Source organism: Oryctolagus cuniculus, chromosome 19 (genome assembly GCF_051225735.1).
Source record: "Oryctolagus cuniculus isolate XC-2025 breed Fujian yellow rabbit chromosome 19, ASM5122573v1, whole genome shotgun sequence".
Classification (NCBI taxonomy): Eukaryota; Metazoa; Chordata; class Mammalia; order Lagomorpha; family Leporidae; genus Oryctolagus; species Oryctolagus cuniculus.
This window is the reverse complement of record NC_142885.1, coordinates 17,241,472-17,267,830: the sequence shown is the minus strand read 5'-3', so window position 1 is coordinate 17,267,830 and position 26,359 is coordinate 17,241,472. Positions and strand designations below refer to the sequence as shown.

Sequence of the window (26,359 nt, the reverse complement as noted above, 5' to 3'; positions counted from 1 at the left end):
TTCCCAGGCACATTAGCAAGGAGCTGGACTGGAAGTGGAGCGGCCGGGACTTGAACCAGCGCCCATGTGGGACGGTGGTGCTGCAGGTGGAGGCTTAGCTCGCTGCTCCGCGACCCCAGCCCCCTGCCTAGATTTGCTTTTAAGTTGACTTTCTACTTGACAACTGACTGGCAGTGAGGCCTAGAAATAAAGTAGAGCTGGGGGGAAGGGGGGATGTAAAATCATTCAAAAGGGCGGAGCCTCCGGCCACTGGATCTGTCCTCTGGCCTGTACTGTGGTCCTGCCCCCGGGCACTGCTCCAGGGGACCAGTCATGTGGCAATGCCATGCCCGGACTGGGAGTCAGGTGGCGCTGGCTTGAGTAGATGAGGGCAGCCCAGCTCCCAACAGCCGCACCCACAGGGGTTTCCAGAGCCGGCTCCTGAGCTGTGCTACCTGTCTTCTCCCACCAGGGGGCAGAAGCGGGCTGGCCAGGTCAGCCACGGGGACAAAGGCTGAGCCCAGCCCTGAGCTAGGGTCGAGATGGGGGTCCCTAAGGGCAGATCCCAGGCCTGAGGGGTCCTGGCTCCTGGAACACACGGAGCCCTGCTCTCCTGGCTTCCCGGGCAGCGTCTGCCACCCCCAGACCCACGGTCTCGGGTCAGGAGCTAGGGCCCTGTGCACCGGCCCCTCCCTGTGGTTTCCTGGACCTGCAGCGGCCGGCCTCTCCCGGGTTGCCAGGGCTTCCGGAGCTCCGGGGTCACCCCGGAGGGTGCAAGGGAGGGGGGAGGTGATCCCAGCCACGCTGTACACCTGGTGGGGCCGCCGCTGGGCAGGTGCGGGCCAGTGTCCTGTGCCCTGTGCTGTCCTCGCTGTCCCTCCCCTCCAGGAGTCTCACCTGTGCCGGGTGGGGAAGGGCCCCAGCTCCCAGGCGGGGGCTCTTGCTGTCGCCGCTAGCGCCCCTGGCTGTCGGCCCCTCCGTCCATCTCCTTACCAGTCCCTGGGGCATCTCTGTCCCTGTTCACCTGTGCCCCGTGTCCTCTGTGTGTGTCTCTTCACTCCCCAGATGCCCCCAAGACCCAGGGCAAAGCCAGGTGGCAGAATTCCATCCGGGGCCCCCACATGAGGGGCAGGGGCCCAAGCACTTGAGCCGGCCCTGCCTCCCAGGTGCACGAGCAGGGAGCTGGATCGCAAATGGAGCAGCTGGGACTCGAACTGGTGCTCAGAGGTGGGGTGCCAGCGTCACAGGCAGCAGCCTAACCTGCCGCGCCACAGTGCCAGCCCCGTCTGTGCCTCCCCTGCCCGCCTCTGTGTGTGTCACCATGTCAGGGTGTGTGTGTGTGTGTGTGTGTGTGTGTGTGTGTGTGTGTGTGGCGGCCGTGTCTCTCTGGTCCCTGCGCGCCTGTCCCCGCCCCCGCGGCTCTCTGTCACCCCCTGTTCGTCCCCGAGCCTGTCCGGCAGTGCGGCGGATGTGTGAGGGGGAACAGGAAGCTGCCACATCTCCTCGTCCGCTGCCTGCTAGTGTGTGTGTGTGCGCGGTGCTGGCGACCCCCAGGGCAGGTGCGTGGGCTCGGGATGCGCCGGCCGCGGAGAGCAGCCCCTGAGTCTCAGGTGAGCCTTCCCCAGGGGTGCCCAGAGCCCCCAGCAGACCCCACAGGAGCAGCTGGTGGCTGGGGCGGCCAGGGAGGGGCTCCATCCTCAGCCCTGGGAAGATCCCAGCCTCACCCTCCCCTTGCCTGAGATCCGTGAGGGGCGGGTGGGAGCCCAGGCCAGCAGCCGCCCAGGGCCTGCCTGGAGCCTCACTTTTTTCATCTGTAAAATGGGTCTCTCGACCTCCCCAGCGTGGGCCCAGGCCGGGTGGAAGGAGCCGTCCCTGGTGCTGGCTGGGGCGGGGGGCCCGGGGGGGTGTCTGTGGACAGGTGGCCCTCACTGGCCCCTGCTTCTCCCCCTCATCTGTCCTCCCACCCAGGCCCGGGGGGTCCAGGCCCCCCGTGCCGCCCTCCACCTTCCCTGGCCCTCACAGCACCGCCGCCAGCCTAGGGGAGGCCCGAGACCATCAGAGCTGGAGCTCGGGCCCCCAGGGCAGCGCCCAGGACTCCAAGCCGGGGCGGCCTCCCTCCCTCTGCCCCCCTCAGTCTCAGTGTCCCCAACTGCAGCAGATGAGACAGAACGGTCCCCAAGGGTCCTCCTGGGGCGGGGGGCTCCGGTCGCCCAAGGGCGCTCCCACATGGGCCTTGTGCAAACCTTTTTCATAAGAAAACTGCCCACTTCCCGTTGTGCTATTTCGGCCTGCAGAGCCTCCCCTCGGTGGCGGCCTCTGGCCCCGCCCCACCTCGCCCTGCCTGCCCCCTGGGGCCCGCTCAGGGCCACTGGGCCACCCCCTCTCCCGCCACCCCCACCCTGCTCCGCGGCCGAGAAACAGAGAGGGAGAGACTCCGAAGAGATAGATCAAGCGTGTGAGTGTCCTTAAGATTCTCTCTCTCTCTCTCTCTCTCTCGATTTCTTTATTTGAAAGGTAGATGTTGGAGGAAGGGAGAGAGACAGAGAGAAAGGCTGGGTCAGGCTGAAGCCAGGAGCTTCATCCGGGTCTCCCACATGGGTGCAGGGCCCCAGGCAATTGGCTGCTTTCCCAGGCGCATTAGCAGAGAGCTGGATAGGAAGTGTAGCAGCCGGGACTCGAACCCACACTCATAGTGGATGCCGGCACTGCAGACGGCGGCTTTACCCTGCTGTACCACAGCCAGCGCCAGGCCCAAGCTAGCCTCTCTCTTTAAAATACTGCATGTAGTTTTTAAACTCCACATAAAAAGGGGGTGAAGGAGCCTGGCGTTTGGGGTCGCCTGTCATGGTCTGATCTTCAGCTCTGTGCCTTGCTCGCTGTGTGACCCTGGGCGCAACATGCACCTCTCTGAGCCGCCTTTGCTGCCTCAGTGGGCTGGGAAGCCATCGGGGCACCGGCGTGGGACCTGGCAGGGGAGGCGAACCGTGCATTTGCACCTGCTCTGCAAACCCCAGGGCCAGCCAGAGGATCTCAGCACTGGCCTCACGTGACAAACCCGCGGGGTGACTGTCCCCGCTCCCCCTGCCTCACAGAAGTGGGAGGAACTGCCCCAGCGCTGGGCGGGTTCTGCCCGTCCCAGGGCACCAGGAAGCGGCCCTGCCCCAGCAAGGCAGCCAGATTAGCCGCCGGGCCCCCGGGGCCGCCAACGCGAGGCCAACGGCACAGTCACGCGTCTCAAGCAGACGGGGCCGGGCTGGGGCTGTCGCGTGTCGTGGGTGTGTGTGCAGCCCAAGGTCTGTGGGCTTTTTGTTTAGTTATTTGGAAGGCAGAGTTACACGGAGAGGGAGGGGGACACAGAGGGTCTTCCAACTGCTGGTTCACTCCCCAGATGGCCGCAACGGCTGGGGCTGGGCCAGGCCAAGCCAGGAGCTGTAAATCCAGTCCAAGTCTCCCACGTGATTGGGCGGGCACCCCACCGCTTGAGCCATCCAGCTGCCTCCCACTGGCCAATCAGGAGCCGAGCTGGAACCGGCACCAAGGCACCCTGACATGGGATCCTCACCGCTGCCCCCAACACCTGGCCCTCCCACCAGTGCAGCACTGGGCAGAGGCCCATTTCACAGATGAGACCACTGAGGCTCTGGGGCACAGGCAGCGTTTGGCCCAGGAGACCACCCTCCAAGACCAGGGGCTCCCAGCAGTGGAAGACAGACACGGCCCACAGCAGGGACAGGGGTGGCAGGGGGCGGGGCCAGGCCAGGTCGGGGGAGAGCTGCGCCCTGCTGGGCGCCATCCTGGCTGGTGCGGGGCATGCCAGTCACGGGGCCGGGACTCACTTGTTCCCACTGACTCACAGCTCCAGGGTGAGATGCGGCGGCCTCCCGGGACGACCCTGGGATTGGCCAAGCCCAGAGAGGTTGGAGGATTGGCAGCCGGGGGCCAAGCATGATGATGGCCCCGGGCCTGTGGGGTGCTGGATCGGGCAGGTTCCAGGAGCAGGGAGAGAAGGCAGCAGCCCTAAGGCCCTGTGGGGATGGGCTGCAGTGGGGCAGGGGTGGCCCCTGCTCACGGCCCCCTCCCCCTGCAGTGTTCCAGGTGGGGAACATGAGCAGCCAGACCGAGCTGCTGTGCCTGGGGGCGGCCCTGCTGCTACTGCTGCTGCTGGGGATGGCGGCCGGCCTGTGTGTGCGCTGCTCCCACTCAGGTAACGCGGGGCCTGGGGTGGGATGGACGGAGCCACGGCAACCTGTGCCCTGAGGCCTCCCGGGCTGTGGTTCCAGCAGCCTGTTTGGAGGGGTGGAGTGTGGCTGTCCCCAAGGAGAGTGGGTCTGGCCCATGGGGAGGGGGCTTCGGTTTTGCGGGCTTCAGTGTGGCGTCTGGGGCTGGGAGCAGGGACTGGGGGGCAGGACTGCCTGTGGCTTCTACCTTGCAACATGGCGGTGGGGGAGGGGCCGTGACCACGGGGCACTTGGGCCCCCAGGTCCTGCCTGAGACCTGCAGAGGGGAGAGGGGAGCCGAGGTGGGCCCCAGGACACCTGCTGACCCAGACCTGTTCTTGCAGAGCCCAAGAGGCTGGAGAAAATCTACCAGCAGAGGAGTCTGTGAGTCGCCTCGGTGTCCCCTTCATCCGCACCTCCCCGTCACCGTGCTCTACAGGGTTCCCAGCACTGGGGGAGGGCCAGAGGGAGCTCACCCAGGTCCTGCCCTGGCCAGCCTTGGGTCAATGAGGGCTCTTGGAGACAGGGGACGCCTGGGCTGTGTGGGACCAGCCTCTCTCCCCCTGCCCCCTTGCCCAAGGGCGTCCCTGTGGGTCCAGGCTCCTGTGTCCTTGACCTCTGACCTCTGGGGTGCCCACCAGGGGAGGGAGGGCACAGGGACCCTGGCACAAAGCAGGATGCAAACACTCCCTGGGTGGGAGTGGGGATGGGGCGGGGCAGGTGGAGGGAGGGGACAGCCCCTGGGCTGGAATCACCCCCAACCCCATCACGGCTGGGTCCCCGAGCCGCCACCTCCACCCTCAGGCCCCCCAGAATCTCAGGGCTCCAGCCCAGCCCACAGATGCCCCCACCTCCCTGCTGATCTCCAGGGACCAGAGGACCCCTCTCAGGTCCTGTGGTCAGGGGAGGGTCTGGGGGGTGGGGGAGTGGCCCAGGGAACGGGGGCGGGCATCAGGGCACGGGGTGTGAGGCCGCAGGCAGCAGCCCCTCCTCATGGTCACCCTGTCCCCTCAGCCACCTCCCTGTCCCTGTCCCCTGTGTCCCGGGCTGCGGGTGGCCAGGCCCTGGCTCAGCACAGCCCCATGTGTTTGCAGGCAAGAGACCGCGCAGAGCTTTGCCGTGGCCCGAACCTATTCCTGTGAGTGCCTGGAGGGCCAGAGGGCCTGGCTCGGGGCTGGCTGGGTCCCCACCAAAGTACCCTCTGTCTCCCCTCCCCACCAAGCCTGAGGCCCTGGGTGGGCCATGCTGCTGGGCTGGCTCCCCCTACCCTCCACCGCCACTGACTCCTGCCCTTGGCTTTGCAGTGGTCAGGCCGGTATGGGCCAGGACCCCGGGGGACACGGGCCCTGACCAGGTGTCCACAAGGTAGGACGGAGCCCCCCGCCCCCGTCACCATCTTAGGTGCCCAACAGGAAGCAAAGCGGAAGGGGACCCTGAGCCCAGGCCCAGCCTCCACTCCCCGGCCAGGCCCCAGGCTGAACTTAGGGGCCCACCAGGGGGCTGTGGAGCTGCAGCCGGGACCCCTCTTCCACGGCCCCCTCCCCACTTCAGCCCCCATGCCCCCACCCTGCAGGAAAGACAAGCTACTGGAGTTCTCGCCCAGCCTTGAGGGTGAGTGACACGGGGCAGGGCCGGGCCAGCCTGGCTGGGGTGGGGCTGGGGCAGGTGCAGAGCAGGGGAGGCCTGGGGGCCTGGGGAGGTGTGAGCTGCGGCTGTGGGCGGCTCTCGCACACGCACAGACACACCCCCTGCAGAGGGGCCCCAGAGCACCCAACAGGTGGGTGCGTGTTGGAAACACCTGGGCTGGTTCTGGGGTTGCCAGAGGGGTGGGGAGAGGGGAGTGGTGAGCCGGGCTTTTCTTCCAGAACCTGCGTCCCCCAGGTACCAGGACTCGAGCAAAGGTAGGTGGGCTGCGGCGGGGGGGCTGGGGCCTGCTGTAGGGCCCAGGGCCCAGGGTCTCAGCCTAACTCCCACCTCCTCCTGCAGAGGGCAGAGCAGAGTCAGAGGCCGTATCCCTGTGAGTGCCCTTCTCCCCCGGGGGCCCCCTCCCCGCCCCCACCACTCCCCTTCCCACCCTGGACCGCAGTCCCGCCCTGCTCTGGGGGAGAGGCCCTGGAGGGGGGAGACCCCACCTGCGCCACCTGTGACAGCCCAGTTACAGGGGTGCCCGGGGAGAGCTGTCCCCTTCGGTCACCCAGCAAGGAGGCACGGCCCTAGGGTGGCTCAGGGGTCCAGGGAAGTGAAGAGGGCGGAAGTGGGAGGGGAGAACCCAGGGGGCCCCCACGGGGCAGCCCTGGTCTCTCGGAGCCCCGGCGCAGGCCTGCCCGGCAGCCTGAGCTGTGTTTTCCTGGCCAGACGCCCCATTACCGCCGACTATTGCAACTGGGGGCAGCTCCCGCGGCCCCAGGAAGGTGAGGCGACGCCGGGGAGGGTGGACAGGGAGCAGGCGACACCGGGGAGGGTGGACAGGGAGCGGGTGACACCGGGGAGGGTCGCAGGGGCTGCGCTGCGGGCCCCGGGAGGGTGCAGGGCACAGGACTGGGTGCGCCTGCAGCACTGGGTGGTTTGGGCGGAGCGGCAGGCAGGACCAGGTTGGGGGGCCGGGACCCTGTCCTCACGGTCCGGGGGTGCCGAGGGCCAGGGGCGCAGAGCAACGGGAGGAGGAGGAGCCAGGCCCCGCCCCCAGCCCGGCCTACCCCGCCTCTCTCTCGGGCAGAGGACGACGACGCCGGTTCCTACGAGAACGTGCTCATCTGCAAGCAGAGGACGCCTGAGTCAGGTGAGCGCGCCTCTGCCCCACCCCACCCCGGCCCCGGGCCCGCGAGCTGGGCCGGGCTCAGCTACACGCGTAAAACCCAAGGTCCCCACGGCCCAGGTGTCCTGGGAGGAGCCCCATCAGCTTCCCAGGGGGAAGGAGCCCAGGGCATCTCTCCCTGCCCGCTCCCCGCCCCGACCCCCTCCCCTCCCCGACCCCCTCCCCTCCCCGCCCCGCTGGCCCCGAGACCCGGCCAGGCCCCGCCTGCAGCTCCGCCCCCGCCGGCCCTGAGACCCGGCCAGGCCCCGCCTCCAGCCCCGCCCCGCGCTGGTCCTGAAACCCGGCCAGGCCCCGCCTCCAGCCCCGCCCGCGTGGCCTTCTTGCAGGCGAGGACTCAGAGGACTATCAGAACTCGGCGTCCATCCACCAGTGGCAGGAGTCCCGGAGGTTCATGGGTACGTGGCTGGGAGGGGCCGGCCTGGGTGCTGGGCGGGATCTGGGCGCCCCTCCCGCCAGCGCAGCGTGACCTCTGCCGGGGCTCCCCCGCCAGGGCAGGCGCCGGGTTTCGTGGCATAGGCAAACTCCAGATACGGGACAGGAACACCGCAGCCCGCTCCCACCCCGCGTGGCTATTTCCTGTGGGCCCTGGGGAGGGGGCACTGACCTCCCGTCTGCCCGCTGCTCCCCAGAGCAAGCAGCGGCTCCCCTCTCGGTGGGGAGTCCCGACGAGGACAGCGGGGAACCAGACTACGTGAACCAGGACGCCGCGGCACCCAGAGCCTAGGCGAGCCCGGGAGGAAGGTACAGCGCCTGCTCCAGCTGCTCTGGACCGAGCCCCCCGTGCAAGAGGGGGCAGAGAGCCCTTTGGAGGGACCATGATGGGAGCCCGGGGGGCAGCACCCATGGGCGCTCGGCAGGGTGTGGGTGGGAGACTGCTTCTCAGAAGGGGGGGATCTTCTCCAGCCACCCCATCACCAGCCTGTGGGCTGGGGGACCCTGCAGCTGGGGAATTCTGGGGTGAGACTTGGGCAAGTGGCAGAAGCTCCCAGAATCCGAGTGCTCGCTTCGCTGCCTGTGATGGGATGCAGTGGACCTGCAGGAAGCCAGGGCGGGCTGGGGACAGACAGGCCAGGGGGGCTGGGAGGGGACCGTGCTGTGACAATGGCGGTCACAGGCACTGGGGAGCCCCCCGGCTGCAGGCCAGTCTGGTGCTCCGGGCTCACACATCCACCCATCTTAAGGTTGCACTTAAAGCAAGCAGAAGAGGGGACAGTCAGGCGTGGCTGCCCAGGCCACGGCCACGGCCTGGCACCCAGTGGACACCAGCATTCACTGGGCACTTGCTAGGGCTGGGGCCGGCGTCAGGGCCCTGAAAGTCTCTGGCTCCTTAGAACTCACACACGGGCAGGACAGGAAACAGAGAGATGTGACAGGCGAGGCGGCGGGCAGGGGGTTTCGCTGCCGATGGGTCCCGTGGTGGGGGAGGGGGCGAGGGGCGAGGGCAAGGGGAGGCCTTTATGGAGCTCCCTTTCTCCGCCATCTCGGGGGGAAGGGCAGCCAGGCAGAGGGCACTGCACGGAGCCCCAGGTGGGGGCAACCCCACAGGCAGGGGGGCCAGGTGGGCGGGCCTGCTGGAGTCCTGCTGTGGATTCGAGGCTTCTTACCCCTGCTGCCTGCGGGATGCGGGCTAGCACCGCGAAGCCCGGGAGGACCCCGGCACCAGCTGCTCTCTAAGCCCAGAGTGGGTCGTGATGGTGGTGGAAGCCGCAGGGCGGGCAGCTTGCAAGCTGTCCTCCGTGCCTGCGGGCTTTTCCAGACATTGCTGAAAAGGGGAACTTGAACTTGGCCATGTGCTGAGCACAGCACTGAATGCTGCCGTGGCCCCTGTGGTCGGAGGCGTTGGCCTGTGGTCGGTGCAGCTGCAGTGAACACGCACAATCGTCATTCCCGATGGTCGGGGTGACGACCGTTTGCCTGGATCTCAGGCTGTCTGTGTGTTCTCAGTCACCTAGGCGCGGATTAATTGCCAAGGCTCCACCTTTTTAAATTTAAATTTGCATTTTATTTGAAAGGCAGAGCCAGGGAGAGAGAGAGAGAGCGCGCCGAGAGCAAGAGAGCTTTTATCTATAGGTTCACTCACTCCCCAAATGGCCTCAACAGCTCAGAGCCAGGAGCTCCTTCCAGGTCTCCCTCGTAGGTGGCAGGGGCCCAAGCATTTGGGCCATCTTCCGCTGCATTAACAGGGAGCTGGATCGGAAGTGGAGCAGCCGGGACTCGAACTGGTGCCCACGTGGGATGCCGGTGCTGCAGGCCAGGGCTTTAGCCACTACGCTGCAATGCCGGCCCCACCAGGCAGGGTCTTGACTGCTGCACAGAGTGTTTCTTTTTAATGAACCACTTATTTGAGATGCAGAGATGGGGCAAGCCCCTCCCCACCAATCTATTCCCCAAATGTCTGCACCAGCGCTGCTGGGAGCCAGGACCCAGGTCCCCGATGTGGGTGGCAGGGACCCAAGCGTTCCTTGGGTGTGCACCAGCGGGCAGCTGGAGGCAGGAGGCTGGAACCCAGGTGCCCTGCTGTGTGGGAGGCGGGCGTCCTAACCAGTGCCCTCATGCCAGGTCAGGCGCCCGCCCAGCTCAGGCAGCTTTTCAAAGGCAAAGCGGAAGTGTCTGGATTATGGCTCTGGTTTGCAGCCGGAGCACAGGGAGGCAGCTGAATGCTGGCCCCAAACCAGCTGCTCAGGTTCCCCCAGGAAGGATCCGTCAAGGCCAATGTTGCCTTCATAAGGAACTCTTCCTCTGTGCCGCAGGAGCCCGGGGCCGGAGCCCAGGAAAGCACAGACCTTCGGGCCCCCGCCATGGCCACATCTGAGATGGGAACGGGCAGGTGCACGTGGAACCTCCACCCTGATTGGAGCCACCCCCGGGGCGAGGCGAGGCGGGCGCCTGGTACAGAGAGAACCCAGACCCTGTGACGCTGGGGCCCTCCCAGAACTTAGGGCGCACTGCCCCCCACCTCTGCCTATGTCTGACACCATACACACTGGGCCCTGTGTCCCGCCCCTCCCCAGCCTTGGCTCCCAAACCCCTTCCTCCTGTTGGTGGCTGGGTTTTCCTCCCCATGGTTCTTAAGCTCAGTTATTTATACAGGCAGACGTGTACTCAGTATTCTGCATTTCAGGGTGATCTGTCTCACGAAGCATTACCAGCCCGGCCCCTCCATGTGCATGAGGGGCACCCAGCTTCCCTCTGCCATAGTGGAAGTCTAGGCTTGTGCAGGCCATCAACCGCATCGCCTTGGCTACTTGTGGGGTGCCAGGGCTCGCAAAGACAAGAGGCGGGCAAACACACACACACACACACACATACACCCTGGGGGTCTCCTGTCCACCGTGGTGTCTCCTCCACCAGGGGGCTGTGGCTTCCCCATTTCAGGGACAGGGACTTCCGGGCCAATCACACAGCTGGCCACAGCTGAGCAGAGGCGGCTGTAGCGTGCCTGTGTGGTGGGGAGGGTGGAGCCTCGCGGTGGAAATACCAGGCAGGGGACAAAGCCTCCGAGCATCACCAACCGCAGCCTGACCTGACAGTGGCAGTGGTGTTGCCCTGCTTCCGCCAGAAACCCTGCGAGAGATCAGGGTCAAGGTTTGCGGCCGGGGCTGTGCTGCGGGCAGGAGCTTGTGCCCGGAGCCCAGCCCTCTTCCCTAAGCGGTGCCACAGATCCCTTCTCTATGAAATCCATCCGAAGACGCGCCTAGAAGCCGAGTGCTGGCCACCTGTCACTCCAGGCCTGACACCTCAGCTCACACGGAGATAGGAGCCTCCACCACGGGGCCGGTGTCATGGCACAGCCGGCTAAGCCACCCCGGAGCCCGCATCCGATGGTGACCCAAGTACCGGTCCCTGCTACCCGTGTGGGAAATGGATCCTTGGCACCTGGCTTTGGCCTGGCCCCCGCCCTGGTTGTTGTGGCCATTTGGGGAGGGAACCACTGGTGGAAGATCTGTCACTCGGCCTTTCAAATAAAACAGGAACACTAAAAAAGAAAAAGGCATCTAGCATGACTCGGGCCCGAGCAGGGGTGTGGCGGGGGGGAGGCTCAGGGGTCTCCAGTCACCTCCAGAGAGGAGCCCTGCATCGGCTGCCGCAGCAATGGGAACCCCACGCCTGCCCGGGCCTGGTGCTCCTCACCTGCACCTCCCAGGGGTCATGGGGACAGCACCCAGGGGTGAGCAGGCCCGCATCATACACCTTGCAGCTTCTGTCTGCCCCCTCTGAGGCCCTAACCCAAACAGTCCCCTGGGAGCCATGGGGATGCCCCTATAGCCTGGGCAACCGGTCATAGGACGGCCCACAGGTCCTGCCTCCCTGCTCCCAGGGCTCAGACAAGAGCTTAAAAGGCGCTAGGGAGGGGTGGTGCTGTGGTGCAGCAGGTTAAGCCACCGCCGGTGACCCAGCAGCCAGTATCAGGGCGCAGGTCTGAGTCCAGCTCTGCCTCCAGTCCAGCTCCCTGCTGATGGCCTGGGGAAGCAGCAGAAGATGGCCCAAGTGCTTGGGCCCCTGCGGCCACGTGGGAGACCCGGATGGAGTTCCAGGCTCCTGGCTGCGGCTTGGTCCAGCCTTGGCTGTTGCAGCTATTTGGGGAGTGAACCCGGCAGACGAACCATCTCTCTCTGCCACTGTGCCTTTCAAATAAAGCAATCTTTTACTACAACAACAATCGTTGGGGAATTCTAAAGCAAGGAGCCCTGGTGACCACGCGGGAAGGGTGACAATGTGGCTGGTGCCAGTGGCCCTCGGCAGGAGCTCCTGGAAGTGCCCGTCCCAGCTGTTCCAAGAAGTCTGTCCTGACCGGCCTCTCCCTGCGACCAGTCCCTCCAGGCTTCGAGAAACACTGGGCAGGCTTGTGCAGACCATCAGCCGCATTGCCTTGGCTACCTGCGCGGTGCCAGGGCTCACAGAGACAAGAGGCAGGCCTCACCACCTTGCTGACACACACGGTGGGGCTTTATTAACTGGGAGGGCACGTGCCTACACACACACACACACACACACACACACACCCTGGGGGTCTCCTGTCCACGGTGGTGCCTCCTCCCCCAGGGCCGTGGCTCCCCCACTGCAGGGACAGGGACTCCGGGCCAATCACACAGCACGCAGGGGCTCTCGGCTCTAACTGGCCACCGGGGCCATTGTCTTCTGGCACAGCCTGGCCAGCAGCCCCGCCATCTGCAGCAGAGAGTTCACGCCTTCTGCGACTTTCATGTGCGTGTATCCGATTTCCTGAAAAACAAGCCCCGCGGAAGCCTGGTTAGCAGGGCAGGGATCTGTTCTTGGTTTTTTTTTGTTTGTTTGTTTGTTTTTTTTTTTTTTTTTTTAATCTGAACTAATGGTTTGCTCAAAAAGATCTAACATGGGTCAGTGTCGTGGCTCACTAGGCTAATCCTCTGCCTGTGGCGCCGGCACACCAGGTTCTAGTCCTGGTCGGGGCGCTGGATTCTGTCCCGGTTGCCCCTCTTCCAGGCCAGCTCTCTGCTGTGGCCCGGGAGTGCAGTGGAGGATGGCCCAGGTGCTTGGGCCCTGCACCCGCATGGGAGACCAGGAGAAGCATCTGGCTCCTGGCTTTGGATCGGTGCAGCACACCAGCCGTAGCGGCCATTTGGGGGGTGAACCAATGGAAGGAAGACCTTTCTCTCTGTCTCTCTCACTGTCTAGCTCTGCCTGTCAAAAAAAAAAAAAAAAAAAAAAAAAGATCTAACATGAACTCAAATTCCACCTAGGGCAGGAATGCTGAGATACGATGCAGCACACTTGACTGAAGTTCAATTTCTCTCCTAAAGCAATGTTAGTATTTCTTTGAAAGCTGCTGTTAAGAAAATGCTAAGAAAGAAAAAAAAGGCAAGCAAGCCAGGCTGGAAGGAACTCTCTAACACATAACTGATGAAGGACTTGTATCCAGCATATATAAAGAGTTCTCAACATTCAGTAACAGGAAGAGAACTCAATTTAAAAACGGCTGGGTTAGGGCAGGCACGGCGGTGCACTGGGTTGGGCTGCTACGTCCCATACCACAGTGCCTGGGTTCAGGGCCCAGCTCGGCTTCCAGTCCAGCTCCCTGCTCATGGACACCCTGGGAGGCAGCAGATGATGGCTCAAGTGCTTGGGCCCCTGCCATCCACGTGGGAGACCCGGATGCAGTCCCAGGCTCCTGGCTTTGGCCTGGCCCAGCCCTGGCTGCTACAGCCACTTGGGGAGTGAACTCTGCCTTTCACATAAAATAAATAAAACTAAAAACAAAAAAAAAACCAAAAAACCGTGGGCGACCAGGGACAGGCAAGTTACAGGCAGGATGAGACACCATTCCCCACCTCCGACGAGGGCTTGGAAAACCCAGCCGAGCCCTCCCCGAGCTGGCCGGGAGTGGAGCACCTCGAACGCTCACTGCGCCGGCAGGATTGCAAAACGCGCCGACAGCCGCTTGGAAAATCAGTTTGGCAAGTTCTCGCGAAGTTTAGTCTACACGTCCCATTTGACTAAGCAACCTCACTGCTAGGAATTCACCCAGCAGACCCGGAAAGTTCCGCTCACGCTTGAGCTGATTCACGTACGCAAATGTTCACGGTTGCGTTATTCGCAGCCTCTCAAGTCTGGAGGCCCAACTGCCCTGGACCTGGTGAGCCGGTAAACTGCAATGCACGCCCAGCATGGAATACTACTCAGCCAGGAAAAAAGACGGAGCCACTGCCCCTGGTGACCACCCGCACTGCCTAAGGGGCATTAAGCTACGCGAGAGGAGACAGAACCTGCACAATTCCATTTCTCTGACATTCTGGCAAAGTCTGTCCCCGGATCGGAAACTGGAGCAGGCACACTTGGCACGACAGCTAGGCCACTGTGAAGCCCACGTCCCATCTCTCAGTGCCTGGGTTCAAGTGCCAGCTCGGCTTCCGATCCAGCTTCCTGCTGCCCTGCAACCTGGGAGCCCAAGTACTTGGACCCCTGCCACACGGGAGACCCAGGCTGAGCCCCTGGCTCCTGGTTTTGGCCTGGTCCAGCCCCGGCTGTGGTGTGCATCTGAGGAGGGAGCCAGATGGGAGATGTGTGTGTGTGTGTGTGTCTCTCTGCCTTTCAAATGAAACACAATACTAAATTATATTTACAAATACATAACAGAACTTTCAACAAAGGGAGCCCAGGCTGCAGTGCGGAAGTGGGTGGGGCCTCCCCTGCCCTGGGTGCACGGGCTGGCGCCAGGCCTGTGAGCCCCTGCAGGTGCGCGATCCTCCCCTCCCCCCTCACTGACCTTGATAAACTCCAGCTTCAAGTACTCCGCCATCTGGAAGGTTTTACACACCCGGAAAATGTTGCCAATGATGTCTTCTGGGGAGTAGCCCAGGTGCCACAGGTGCGCGAGAATCTGGCCAAGAGGACACGGTGGTGAGGGTGCGGAGCGCTTGGAACCACAGGGCCCGGGGGCAGAGCCACGTCTGTCAGCCACCCTGCAGAGAGTGCTGGGCTCACCCCAGGCAATCACCGGGGAGCCAAGGACCCCTGTGGGCCACACCCTCCAGATCCCCCCCGGGGGGGGGGTTGACATGACCCCCCCCCAATGTATTGCAAATGTACTCCAGGCTGACCCCTCCCACGCCTGCCCAATGTCTGAGCCTGTGCAGGGACAGCCCGCCTGCTGCCGGTCACCACGTGCCCCTGCAAGCCTGGTCCCAGGCAAAGCCTGGAGGGGGCGGCTATCGCCTCCTCCCTTCCTGCCCTCGCTTTGACAGTGGGGCAAGTCCAGGGAGCAGGACGTGGCGTCCCTGACCCTGAGGGCTTCCTTCCGTCCTACTTGGGCCTGGCTCTCTGCCTCAGTCTCCCTCTCTCGCACTCCGGTCTCACGCTGGCTCAGGCCCTGCCCTAAACCCAGGTGACCTCCAGCTGGGTTTGTTGGGAGCGAGGTAGGGAAACCGTGATGAGCACGGGCCCCACTCACACCTCCGCCTCCCAAGTGACAGAGGCCACTGGGACCTGCTTGCGGGCCAGGCGCTCCCTCCTGGGCCTGCCCCTTACGGCCGCCTGGGGACAGTGGGGTCCCAAGAGGCCGGCTTCTCCGGAAGCGGGGCGGGGGCAGGGCTTTTCTGGGGGCCAAGTCTCCCTTGCAGAGGACAGAAGTGCAGTGGGAAGCCACGGCTGTCCCTCGCAGGCCTGCGGCAATCAGGCAGTGTGATTCGGGGGTGGGCGCGCGGCCTGCATCCACCTCAGAGTGCCTGGTTCGAGTCCCGGCTCCTCCGTTTCCAATCCAGCTTCCTGCTAACGGGCACCCGGGGAGGCGGCGGGTGATGGCTTGCATGCCTGGGTCCCTGCCACGCACATGGAGACCCCGACTGAGGTCTGGGCTCCAGCCTGGCCTGGCCCGGCCCGGCCCTGGCTGCTGCAGGCATTGGGGGAGTGAGCCAGTGGATGGACGACCTCTCTGTGCCCTTCAAGTAAGATACAACAGCTCCGGCCCAGGTGGATCTGGAGCGGGGGGGGTGGGTGGGGGGTGGGGGGGGGAGCGCGCGCAGCTCCAGGGGGCGGGCACCTTGTAGGCTTCGTCGATGTTGGCATTCACACAGTGCTGGATCATCTCCTTGACCAGCAGGGGGTGGGGCTCGTCGCAGACCTGGCCGAGACATGAGGGAGACACCAGGCTGGGCGCGGCCGCGGGAGCAAAGCGCCTGAGGCGTGGGACTCTCCCTCTGACCTCTGAGAAGTCGCAGAGAGAGCTGCTTCCAACGCCACAGCCACGAGAGGTGAACAACGCAGCAGGCACGCGCGGGGTGGGGGGCAGCTGTGAGGCCCCAGGGAACCGTCTTACAGCGCTCAGACCCACGAAGGAACGGGGAGCCCGTGCGGGCCCACCTCTCCCACGGGGAAGCTCCCCTCGGCCAGAGCCACTGCCCGCCAGCGCCCCCATGGGCCTTGCTTCCGCCCCGGCTGCACCGTTGGCCCGGCCCCTCCCCCAGCATCTCCAGGCAGCACCCTCGCCTGCCCTCCCTGGGTGGGTGCCTGCCCCAGGATGACGTGGGACCCTGCCCGTCACCGTGGGGCCCCACGTGTGTCCCTTCCTAAGCACGCGTGCACACACATCCAAGACAGGGGCTGGGCAGGCTTCTCCCAGGCTCCCGCCACCCGCCACCCAGGGAGAGCTCGGGCAACCCCACCCAGCTTCCTCCCCAGGTGAGGGGAAACTGGGCTGCACACGGCCCTGGGCAGCCAGCTTCCAGAACCTTCCCCATAGCGCTGGTGTGGGGCAGAGAGAACCTTGTCCCCCACCTGGGCACTGCCGCCCGCCCTGGAGGGGTGGGAACAGCAAGTGGGGCGTGCAGAAGAGGCCGGGTGTGTGGGGTCAGAGGCTGCTGGGGGGGAGAGGGGGTGCATGGGCCGCCCTCGCCCACAAAGCCAGGCACGGGAACATGGCAGGGCAGGGCCACGTGCCTGGCCCTCCAACCTCCCCGTGCAGGTAAAGGCGGTAGCAGAGCAGGCGGGTGGGAGGCCCAGCACCCCCACCCCCACGGAGGTGGAGCACCTGCCCCTTCTGTGTGCGCAGACCGCCAATCAGCCCTGGTACCTTGAACACGTTCTCGCTGTTGATGAAACCGAACCCCGAGAAGGTGGACTGCAGGTTGTTCAGCGCCTGAGGCGGGGGGGTGGGGGTGGGGGTTGGCAAACACGGTCGCGTGAGCTCCCGGCCGCCTTGCGCTGCCCCAGCCCGCTGGCCCCACCCCACCCGCCCTGCCTGCACCTGCCGCATGTCGCCCTGCGCCGTGAAGATGATGGCCTCCAGGCCGTCGTCCGTGTGTGGCACCTGCTCCTTCTCGATGACGTTCAGCAGCCTGGCGAGAATCTGTGCGTCCGTGAGCTTGGTGTAGCGCAGGACGGCGCACCGCGACTGGATGGGCTCTGCGCGACACGGGGCGGGGGCCCTGAGCCGCCGAGTCCCCAGGCTGCGCCACTGCTGGGCAGGGGCTCAGCACAGCGGGGCGAGCTGCAATGCCCACCCACAAGCCGTGGACCAGAGGCCTCAGCCGGCACAGCCCAGCACAGCCCTGGGCAGGCACACCGTGTCGCAGCAGGTCCAGGCAGTGCCCTCGGACCCCTGGGGTGGTGGGAATATGGCAGGGCCCTGGGAGGGGGAGGGGGGGTCTGACACCCACGCCTGGCCTCCAGTGTGTTAGAGCCAACAGCGCCTCCCTCTCTGTGGCTGCCACACTGACTGTCCTAGGTTTTCATCCGTCCCCTCTGCCTTTCAAATAAATAAATTTTCAAAACAAAAAAAGAAACAAACAGAAACTCTACATTTTATGCAGCTGGTTACACCGAGCTTGGCCCAGCCACTGCTGGGCCCCGGGCTCACCGCACCTATGATTTTGTCCGAAGCGTTGCATGCCAGAGCGAAGCGAGTCGTCTTGGAGTAGATCTCCATGGTCCTCCTCAAGGCCTGCTGGGCCCCGTCCGTCATGCTGAGGAGAGAGACACGGGCAGGGCCTTGCATGTGCAACCCAGGGGACGGACATGGGCATCACATGGTTATTAAAATGAAGGCCCCGGGGCCAGCATCTTGGCACAGCGGGTAAAGCTGCCGCATCCCATATGGGCGCCGGTTCTAGTCCCGGCTGCTCCACTTCCGATCCAGCTCCCTGCTATGGCCTGGAAGCAGTGGAAGATGGCCCGAGTCCTTGGGCCCCTGCACACATGTGGGAGACTTGGAAAAAGCTCCTGGCTCCTGGCTTCGGATTGCCTCAGCTCTGGCCATTGTGACCATGTGGGGAGTAAACCACAGGATGGAAGACCTCTCTCTCTCTCTCTCTGCCTTTGCCTCTCTTTAACAATGCCTTTCAAATAACTAAATAAATAAGTTTAAAAACAAAACAAAAAACACAGAGGTCCGTGGTCCACCCGTTAGCTGGGACCTCAGGCCAATTCCTGGGGCCTCAGTGCTACCATCTGAGATGGCGATCATTCCAGAGCGTTGCTGTGATAAATCAATAAAGTCAGAACACGTACAGCATTGAGCAGAGCGCCCGGCACGTCCTAAATGAACACGTCCGTGTTCCATCTATCAGTGTCAGCTGATAGGCTAATCCACAATGCACCACAAGGGCACATGAAGATGGCTGACGTGTGCCCTTACTGTGGAATAGAACTATGAAAAACCAGGACATGAGAATCGCATTATCATCTCCACGACGTAAAAACACACAGGAGTAACGCAAGCTCGTATGTCCCACCCTGTCTTCAATGACTGCCGCATTTCCAACCGCTCACTCACGGTCTCTGCATCTGTGTTAGTGGTGGCTGTACACCATCACAGTGGACATTCAGAGGATGCACTCAGAGGCCACTGGGCTGTGTATTTTAAAGTGGTTAAGACGGTCCAGCACGCTGCCCGAGCTGTCCACTGCAGGCCGGGCGGCAGCTCGCGCCTGCTGCCCTGCGAGCTGAGCTGGGCGAGTCCCCGCCCACCCGCCCCGCCCCAGGAGAGGTCTGAGTCGGGAGTCAGAGCCCAGGTCGACGGCTCGTGGTGCGGCTCTACCTGTCGGCCTCATCCAGGATGATTATCTTGTGCCGGCCCTTGGGGAGGGTGACCTTCTGCTGGGCGAACATCTTGATTTTATTCCTCACGACGTCAATGCCCCTGAAACGACATGTCGGGGCCGGGCTCACTGCCACTGCCACTGTCACCTCCACGCGACCTCGGAGCTGCGTGTCCGGGCAGTGGGCGAGAGCAGCGTTCTAGACCCTCCTGCGGGGGACGCAGAGCACAGGGCCGAGACGGCAGGCTACGGGCTCCGCAGGCCATCATCCGAGGCGAACCTGCTCAATTCGGGAGTGAACAGTGAATTTCCAAGATGAAAAAATACATCTGTCTCCACCTAGTCCGTCACCCACCAGGAAGGACTTCGTCCCACGCTCTCTTGTGATAAGAACTGAATGTCTCGCTTTGCTAAGAGTCCTTGGGTCCCTGCCACCCATGAGGGACACCCAGACTGGGCTGCTGGCTTTGGCCAGGAGAAGTCTGGACTGTTGCAGGCATCTGGGGATGAACCAGCAAGGGGACATGTGTTTCAAACTAAATCAATACTTTTTACCCATACTAGAACGCTGGCCCCAGTCCCACAGGCTCCGCCCCGATCCAGCTCCCTGATAATGTGCCTTGGAAAGTAGTGGATAACGGCCAGGTACTCGGGCCCCAGCCACTCAATTGGGAGACCTGAACGGAGTCCCAAGATCCCGGCTTCCGCCTGGCCCAGCCCCAGCCATTGTGGCCATTTGGGGACTGACCAAAGTTCGGAAGATCTGTCGCTCTGCCTTTCAAATCGTGAAATAAACCTTAACAAGAGCGGGAGGTCACGCTCGGCTAGCATGTACCTGTACCTGACTCCTGGAACCATTCTTCACACAGGGACAGCCCGAAGGCTCCCGGCGTGACAGGGGATGTGCGGGGACATTCCCAGGACCCCGCCCCGCTCAGGGACGCACACGTCTCCCACAGCAGGAAGACACCAGAGAGCCACAGCCAGGTCCTCTGGGACCAGCTGCATGCGGCCCGCGAGCCCCCAGTCCCTGGCCCTCTCCCCCCCACCCCCACCCCGGAGGCAAACCAGCGCCTCCCACCATTCGGACGCCTATCCCCTAGAACACGGCCACGGAGGGCCAAGCGCTGGGGAGGCTGTGGAGACCTGTGAGCCCCTGTGCCTGTCTGTGGGAATGGAACAGGCGGACAGCCGACGTGGAAACCAGTGCAGCACTTACCCAGAACCACCAGGTGCAGGGGAGGGCGTGGTGGCCCCCCGCAGGTTAAGTTGCCATTGGCACGCCCCCATCCCACATCAGAGGCTGGTTACAGCCTTAGCTGCTCTGCTCGACCAGCTCCCTGCTGCTGGCCTGGCTGCCGGCAGGTGACAACTCAAATACTTGAGTTCCTGTTGCCCACGTGGGTGGCCTGGAGGGAGCTCCTGGCTCCTGGCTTTGGTCTGGCCCAGCTCTGACTGTTGTGGCCATTTGAGGAGTAAACCACTGGACAGATCTCTCCCTTCTCTGTCATTCAGCCTTTCAGATAAGTAAATCTATTTTTTAAAAGGGGCTGGTGCTGTCGCAGCAGGTTAATCTGCCACCTACAGCGCCAGCATCCCATACGCGCACTGGTTCGAGTCCCAGCTGCTCCACTTCTGATGCAGCTCCCTGCTGGGTCACCTGGGAAAGTAGCAGAGGATGGCCCAAGTGCTCAGGCCCCTGTACCCACACGGGCGATCCAGATGCAGCTCTTGCCTCCTGCCTGGCCCATTCGCAGTTGCTGTGACACGTTCAGCCAACCAGTGGATGGAAGACCTCTCTCCCTCTCTCTTTTTCCTTCTTTGTCTCTCTAATTCTGACTTTCAAATAAATAAATAATTACATTTTTTTAAAAAATCAGACTTAGAATTACTAGGGTCCAGCAGTCGTACTTCAGGGTATATACCCAAAAGACCTGAAAAAAGGGTTTAAAGATTTATGTGCAGGCTGGCGTTACGGTGTGGCAGGTTAAGCTGCCACCTGCAGCACCGGCATCCTATATGGGCGCTGGTTCCAGACTCGGCTGCTCCACTTCCGATCCAGCTCTCTGCTATGGCCTGAGAAAGCAGCAGAAGGTGGCCCAACTCCTTGGGCTCCTGCACCCGCGTGGGAGACCTGGAAGAAGCTCCTGGCTCCTGGCTTCAGCCTGGCCCAGCCCTGGCTGTTGTGGCCATTTGGGGAATAAACCAGTGGGTTGGAGAACTCTCGCTTTCAAATAAATTAAAAAAAATTTAATTTAAAAATGGTTACAATTTAAAAGTTTGTGTGGATTTGACTGCAATTAATAATTATGTAAAGGTGCCACTGAAAACCCAAAGTAAACCCTAAGACAAGTGCCTCTGAGTGGCTCTCAGCCCCGCCCCCGGGGTGAGAGGAGGGGGCAGAGGCAGCCCAGGCGCAGCAGTGAACACAGCCGCCTCCACAACTCACAGCCGAAGCACCTGCTGCCCTCCAGCCCCGCCCACACGCACCTGTCATTCGAGGCATTGAGCTCCAGAACAGCATCCTTAAGGGCCGGGCCCAGCAGCGCTCGGGCCAAACACAGGATGCTGGTCGTTTTGCCCGTTCCCGGGGGGCCCTGGGGGAGTGGGAGCTCCGGTAAGTGCTTGCCGGCACCACAAGGAGCTCAGCACAGCCCTGGCGTCGGCACGCACCACCCCACAGGCCACCCCACCAACCCCAGCGAGAGGAGGCAGCGGGGGAGAGCCCGGGGCAGGAAGTGAAACCCGGCCTGATACTCACAGCAATTATGATGTTGGGCACGTTCCCTTCTCGGGCAAAGACCTGGCGGGGAGGAGGTGTGAGTCACACCGGGGCCAGCACCAGCACCGTGGGGAAGACGCTGCCCGGGACGCTCACGGCCCACAGTGGAGTGCCTGGCCCTCTGTCCCACCTCCAGCTTCCTGCCGGTGGACACCCTGGGAAGCAGTGGTCCCTAGGTCTCTGCCACCCATGTGGGAGACCCCCATGGACTGCCTGGCCCCTGTGCTCAGCATGGCCCCACCCCGGCTATGGTGGGCATTTGGGGTATAGGGGCAGGTGCTCCGGCGCGGTGGGTAAAGCCACCGCCTGCAGTGCCGGTGTCCCGTATGGGCACTGGTTCGAGTCCTGGCTGCTCCACTTCCGATCCAGCTCTCTGCTATGGCCTGGGAAAGAAGCAGAAGATGGCCCAGGTCCTTGGGCCCCTGCATCCATGTGGGAGACCTGGACGAGGCTACCGGCTCCTGGCTTCAGCCTGGCTCAGCCCCGGCCGTTGAGCCATGTGGGGAGTGAACCAGTGGATGTGAGAGTTCTGCCACTCTGCCTTTCAAATAAATAAACCTCAAAACAAAACAAAGTCAGTGCTGCAAGCTGCTGGTTTCAGCGGCCAGGGCTCCCGGTCTCCCATGTGCTGAGTTCCTGGTTCCCGACACCCCCACCATGGTTGTCTTCCTCCAAACGCCTCCAGCTTGGCGAGGCCACAACGGGGACAGCACAGGGGTCTTCAAGGCACTCACCTCCAGCCTGCTCACCGTGTCTTCATTCCCCACAATTTCATTCAGCTTCACCGGCCTGTACTTCTCCACCCTGTAAAACAGTGCACACACGTGAGGACATGGCGCTCTTCCCACTGCCCGCGACCACCAGGGGTGGCCGGGGGTGCGGTCACCCACATCCCACACGGGCGGTGTCCGGCTCGAGTCCTGCCTCTGCTTCTGATGCGGCTCCCTGTTAATATGCGCTCTAGGAAGGTAGCAGGTGATGGCTTGAGTGCTCCCTGCCACCCATGTGAGACCTGGACAGAGTTCCGGGCTCTCGGCTTTGGCCTAGCCCAGCCCTGGCTGTTGCTAGCATTCCTAGCAAATGGAAGGTCTCTGCCTTCCAAATAAAGAAAGCATGGGGGGCCGGTGCTGTGGCATAGGTTAAGCCTCCGCCTGCAGTGCTGGCATCCCAGGTGGGCGCCGGTTCGAGTCCCGGCTGCTCCACTTCCAATCCAGCTCCCTGTTAATGCTCCTGGGAAAGCAGTAGAAGATGGCCCAAGTGCTTGGGCTCCTGCACCCACATGGGAGACCTGGAAGAAGCTCCTGATCCAGCTCTAGCTGTGATCTGGGGAGTGAACCAGTGAATGGAAGCACGAACGGACGAGCCCAGAGTTTCGCCGGAGGATTTTACAGAGTCGACAGAAAGAGGCCGAGGAGTCGGCGTTTGGATGGAAGTGCCTGGGCAGCAGAGAAACACCTGTGGTCTCTGGAGACGGGCTGGAAGTGGCCATCGGGAGCGACGGGACACTGTGGGGAACACGGCCTGCCCGTCACAGCAGACACTGGGCACACTCGGCACCGACGGCATCTGGCGAGCCAGATGTGGGTGTGCCAGGCCGCTCGCCTGCCAGTTTCCACAGCTGTATGCGTGCCAAGCACACGGCAGGACTGGCGAGCCAGAAACCACAGGCCTGGCCAGGGGTGGCAGAGGGGCCGTGCTGGGGGGAGAACATGGCTTTCTCCAGCTCTGAGGACCTGGCCATCGGCACCTCCTCTGCCCTCTGCCCTCTGCTTGCACCCTGTACAGGGACTGGCTCTGCTCCAGAAAGACAAAACAGGCGGGCAACAAAGCTGGCTTGTCGCACACTGCAGGAAGCAGACGCAGCCCTCCTCCAAGGCCAGCAAACAGAACATGCTTGTTCCTACTTTTTTTTTTTTTCTTTTCTTTGTATTTAGCCTCTTCTCAATGCCGGCACTGTGTAAGGAGCTGCAGATTTCAAGAAAGCAAAGACAGAGCTAGCATCTCCTGACTCTCGCTCTAAATGGCCTTCCCTCTGGCAGGGAGTCAGCTCCGCAAACCCCCTCCACGGGGGCCTCAAAGGGGACTGTGAAGGGGCCAGCACTGTGGCCCAGGGGACTAAGCTGCCACCTGCAACAGACATCCCGTTCCAGACCCGGCTGCTCCGCTTCCAGTCCAGCTCCCTGCTCATGCGCCTGGGAAGGCAGTGGAGGATGGGCCTCGTGCTTCAGCCCCTGCACCCACCTGGGAGACCCGGATGGAGCTCCAGGCTCCTGGCTTCAGCGCTGGCCCAGGCCTGGCCGTTGTGGCCATTTGGGGAGTGAATTATTTGATGGGAGATCTCTGTCTCTCTGCTTTCCAAATAAATTTTTAGAAAAGGCTTTTCCCCCTAAAATATTGTGAAAAGATGGCATGGATTTCAAAAATTTTTTTTGCATCAGCATAAACTTCTCTTTCATTCCACCTTTCTGGGAACTTTGTGAAATGCCTTTAAAAAAAAAAGATTTATTTTATTTATTTGTAAGGCAGAGTTAGAGAGAGACAGAGAGAGAAGTCTTCCATTTGCTGGTTCACTCCCCAGATGGCCACAATGGCCAGAGCTGGGTTGATCCAAATGCAGGAGCCAGGAGCTTCTTCCAGGTCTCCCAGGTGGGTGCAGGGGCCCAAAGACTTGGGCCATCTTCTGCTGCTTTCCCAGGCCATAGCAGAGAGCTGGATCGGAAGTGGAGCAGCCAGGACCAGAACCGGCGCCCATATAGGATTTTGGCACTGCAGGCGGCAGCTTTACCCACTATACCACAGCGTCAGCCCCTGTGACATGCCTCTTACAAACCAAGAGCCCAGGGAGAGGATAAAGCAGGGGCTGGGAACAGCAGGAACTGAACTGTTTTTGTTTCTTAGATTTACTTTATTTATTTGAAAGGCAGAGTTATAGAGGGGGAGAGAGAGAGATCTTCCATCTGCTGGTTCACTCCCCGGATGGCCGCCAGCAGCCCAGGGCTGGGCCAGGCCGGAGCCAGGATTTCCTACATGGGTGCAGGGGCCCAGGCACTCGGGCCATCATCCTCCACTGCTTTTCCAGGCGCGTTAGCGGGGAGCCGGATCCGAAGTGGAGCAGCCGGGGCTGGCGGCGGCTTAACCACTCCGCCGCAATGCCGGCCCCTGAGCTGGGTTTTGAACAAGACAAGTGTTCTCTTCCGAGCCTTTGCACGCCTGCCCCCTGCCCGAAACCGCCTCCTCCACGAAGCCACAAGGCTTGCTCCTTGATTTGGGGCCTTTTTGCTCAAGTACCAGATCTTCACGGGGCCCTACCTCTCATCGAATGCACAGCACATCTACTGTTAACTGCACTACAGGCCAACAGAATATAATAAAAATATATACAAACCACACGGGTCATTGAGAATTGGCAACCACATTAAAGTGTAGAACGAAATAGAGGCCGATTTTCGACGCCGCCCCGGAGCCGCCTGCTCCCCCTTGGGGTCCCCCCAAACAGGCCCTCGCCGCCCCCCGGTTCCTCGCCCTCATGTCCGATCTACGGCCTGGGCCCCTCACCACGGCAGCTCGTAGTGGCCGGCGCTGCTGGACGCCTTGCTGGCGACAGGCGCAGCGTCCTGGACCGCACCATTCTCCTGCACCTCCATACTCTCGCGTCCGCTTCCCGCCGCCCCGAGGCCCCGCCCCATGACGCCATCACGCAGGCCCCGCCCCCTGGCCGCAGGGAACGCCGGGCGGGAGTGGAAGTCGCGAGCGCGCGCCCCCTTTCTGCGCCTGCGCAGAGTGCTCCGGCTTTGGCCCGGGCCGCTGTCCGTCGCTAGAGGCCGCGGTTGGTGCGCTGGAGCTGGCGTCCGAGCTAGGCGCTGGACCCGACCGGGCAGGGCGTCCAGGGGATGCTCTCGTCCCCCGCGCCGCCCCGGGTTTGGCCGGGGAGGAGACGCAAGCCGTCTCTCCGTCGGAGGGTTTTCATCCTGAAAAATGGATGCTTGGAGCGTTGTTGCGGGTTGCATTTCTAATGTTCCTCCCGTGGCCCGAATGCATCATCGCCGTTAAAAATCCAGAATAAAGACTGAAATCCACCAGGATCTGCGCTGCGCCTTGTGCCCGCGGAGGCTGCTCCTAGCAGTGGGGTTTTACAGGCCTAGGAAGGGCCTGGGGGTCTGGACTGGGGAATTTGCATAAAATCCTCCTCCTATTGCATCGTGGGGGGGGGGGCTTCTTTCTCTTCTGCCCCCAGGGCGGAGCCAGGGCCTGGCTCTCTCCACCTGCCCATGTCCTGAACAGCTTGGGTCAGCCTTGAGGAACTGGGTTGCTCCCCACGAGGGCGCCGTGTCTGTTTCTCCCATCTTCCCTTTCTTCCTCTGTCTTTATTTTTATGTTTTAGTATTAAAAAAAATTAAAAAAAAAAAAAAACAGATGTAGGGGGCCGGCACTGTGGCGTAGCGGGTAAACCACTGCCTGCAGTGCCGGCATCCCATATGGGCGCCGGTTCTAGTCCCGGCTGCTCCACTTCCGATCCAGCTCTCTGCTGTGGCCTGGGAAGGTAGCAGAAGATGGCCCAGGTCCTTGGGCCCCTGCACCTGTGCGGGAGACCCGGAGGGAGCTCCTGGCTCCTGGCTTAGGATTGGCGCAGCTCCAGCCGTTTTGGACAATTGGGGAGTGAACCAGCAGATGGAAGACCTCTCTCTCTCTCTCTCTCTCTCTCTCAGTGTATTTGACAGGCAGAGAGAGAGACAAAGAGCTCTCATCCAATGGTGTGTTCCCCAAGTGCCCCCAGGACAGGAGCCAAGAACTCAGTCCAGGCAACCAATGACCTGAGCCTTCCACTGCCTCCCAGGGTGCACATCTTCAGGAAGCCGGGTCAGGAGCCAGAGCCTGGGATCATCACCAGGTCGTCTGATGGCAGGAGGCATCTCACCTGCTGGGCTGAATGTTTTTATCATTGGTGAAAATCTTCATGTGAGGGTACATCAACAAATTCAAGTACTTGGGCCACTGCCACCCACTCGGAAGTCCTGGATGGAGTTCCTGGCTTTGGTCTGGCAAAGTGCTGGCTGTT

The 26,359-nt window shown here is 62.5% G+C and overlaps 1 protein-coding gene and 1 long non-coding RNA gene across 6 annotated transcripts; one reads left to right on the top strand and one right to left on the bottom strand.

Annotated features, from left to right (window-relative positions):
* Window positions 1–1,432: 1,432 nt before the first annotated feature.
* Window positions 1,433–12,785, top strand: LOC103345298 (linker for activation of T-cells family member 2). 4 transcript variants are annotated; one of them, XR_007915419.3, is made up of 13 exons: window positions 1,433–1,589; window positions 4,067–4,183; window positions 4,541–4,580; window positions 5,291–5,334; window positions 5,501–5,561; window positions 5,770–5,807; window positions 6,062–6,097; window positions 6,183–6,213; window positions 6,552–6,607; window positions 6,913–6,975; window positions 7,338–7,406; window positions 7,641–7,752; window positions 9,762–11,001. It is a non-coding gene; the product is annotated as a linker for activation of T-cells family member 2 (long non-coding RNA). The 4 variants fall into 4 exon arrangements; XR_016225651.1 differs by lacking the exon at window positions 9,762–11,001 and adding an exon at window positions 12,732–12,785 and having other exon boundaries at window positions 1,435–1,589; XR_016225650.1 differs by lacking the exons at window positions 1,433–1,589; window positions 9,762–11,001 and adding exons at window positions 2,191–2,434; window positions 12,732–12,785.
* RFC2 (replication factor C subunit 2) lies at window positions 11,937–24,974 on the bottom strand. 2 transcript variants are annotated; one of them, XM_008249083.5, is made up of 11 exons: window positions 24,859–24,974; window positions 22,038–22,107; window positions 21,283–21,324; window positions 21,012–21,118; window positions 18,521–18,622; window positions 17,347–17,447; window positions 16,730–16,887; window positions 16,556–16,621; window positions 15,527–15,607; window positions 14,255–14,368; window positions 11,937–12,234 (listed from the first exon to the last, which is right to left on the bottom strand). In XM_008249083.5, the coding sequence occupies exons 1-11, from the start codon at window positions 24,945–24,947 to the stop codon at window positions 12,124–12,126; spliced, it is 1,041 nt and encodes a 346-aa protein (XP_008247305.4). In that variant the 5' UTR covers window positions 24,948–24,974; the 3' UTR covers window positions 11,937–12,123. The 2 variants fall into 2 exon arrangements, with proteins under 2 accessions (XP_008247305.4, XP_089176844.1); XM_089320718.1 differs by lacking the exons at window positions 21,012–21,118; window positions 21,283–21,324.
* Between the last annotated feature and the right edge of the window lie 1,385 nt (window positions 24,975–26,359).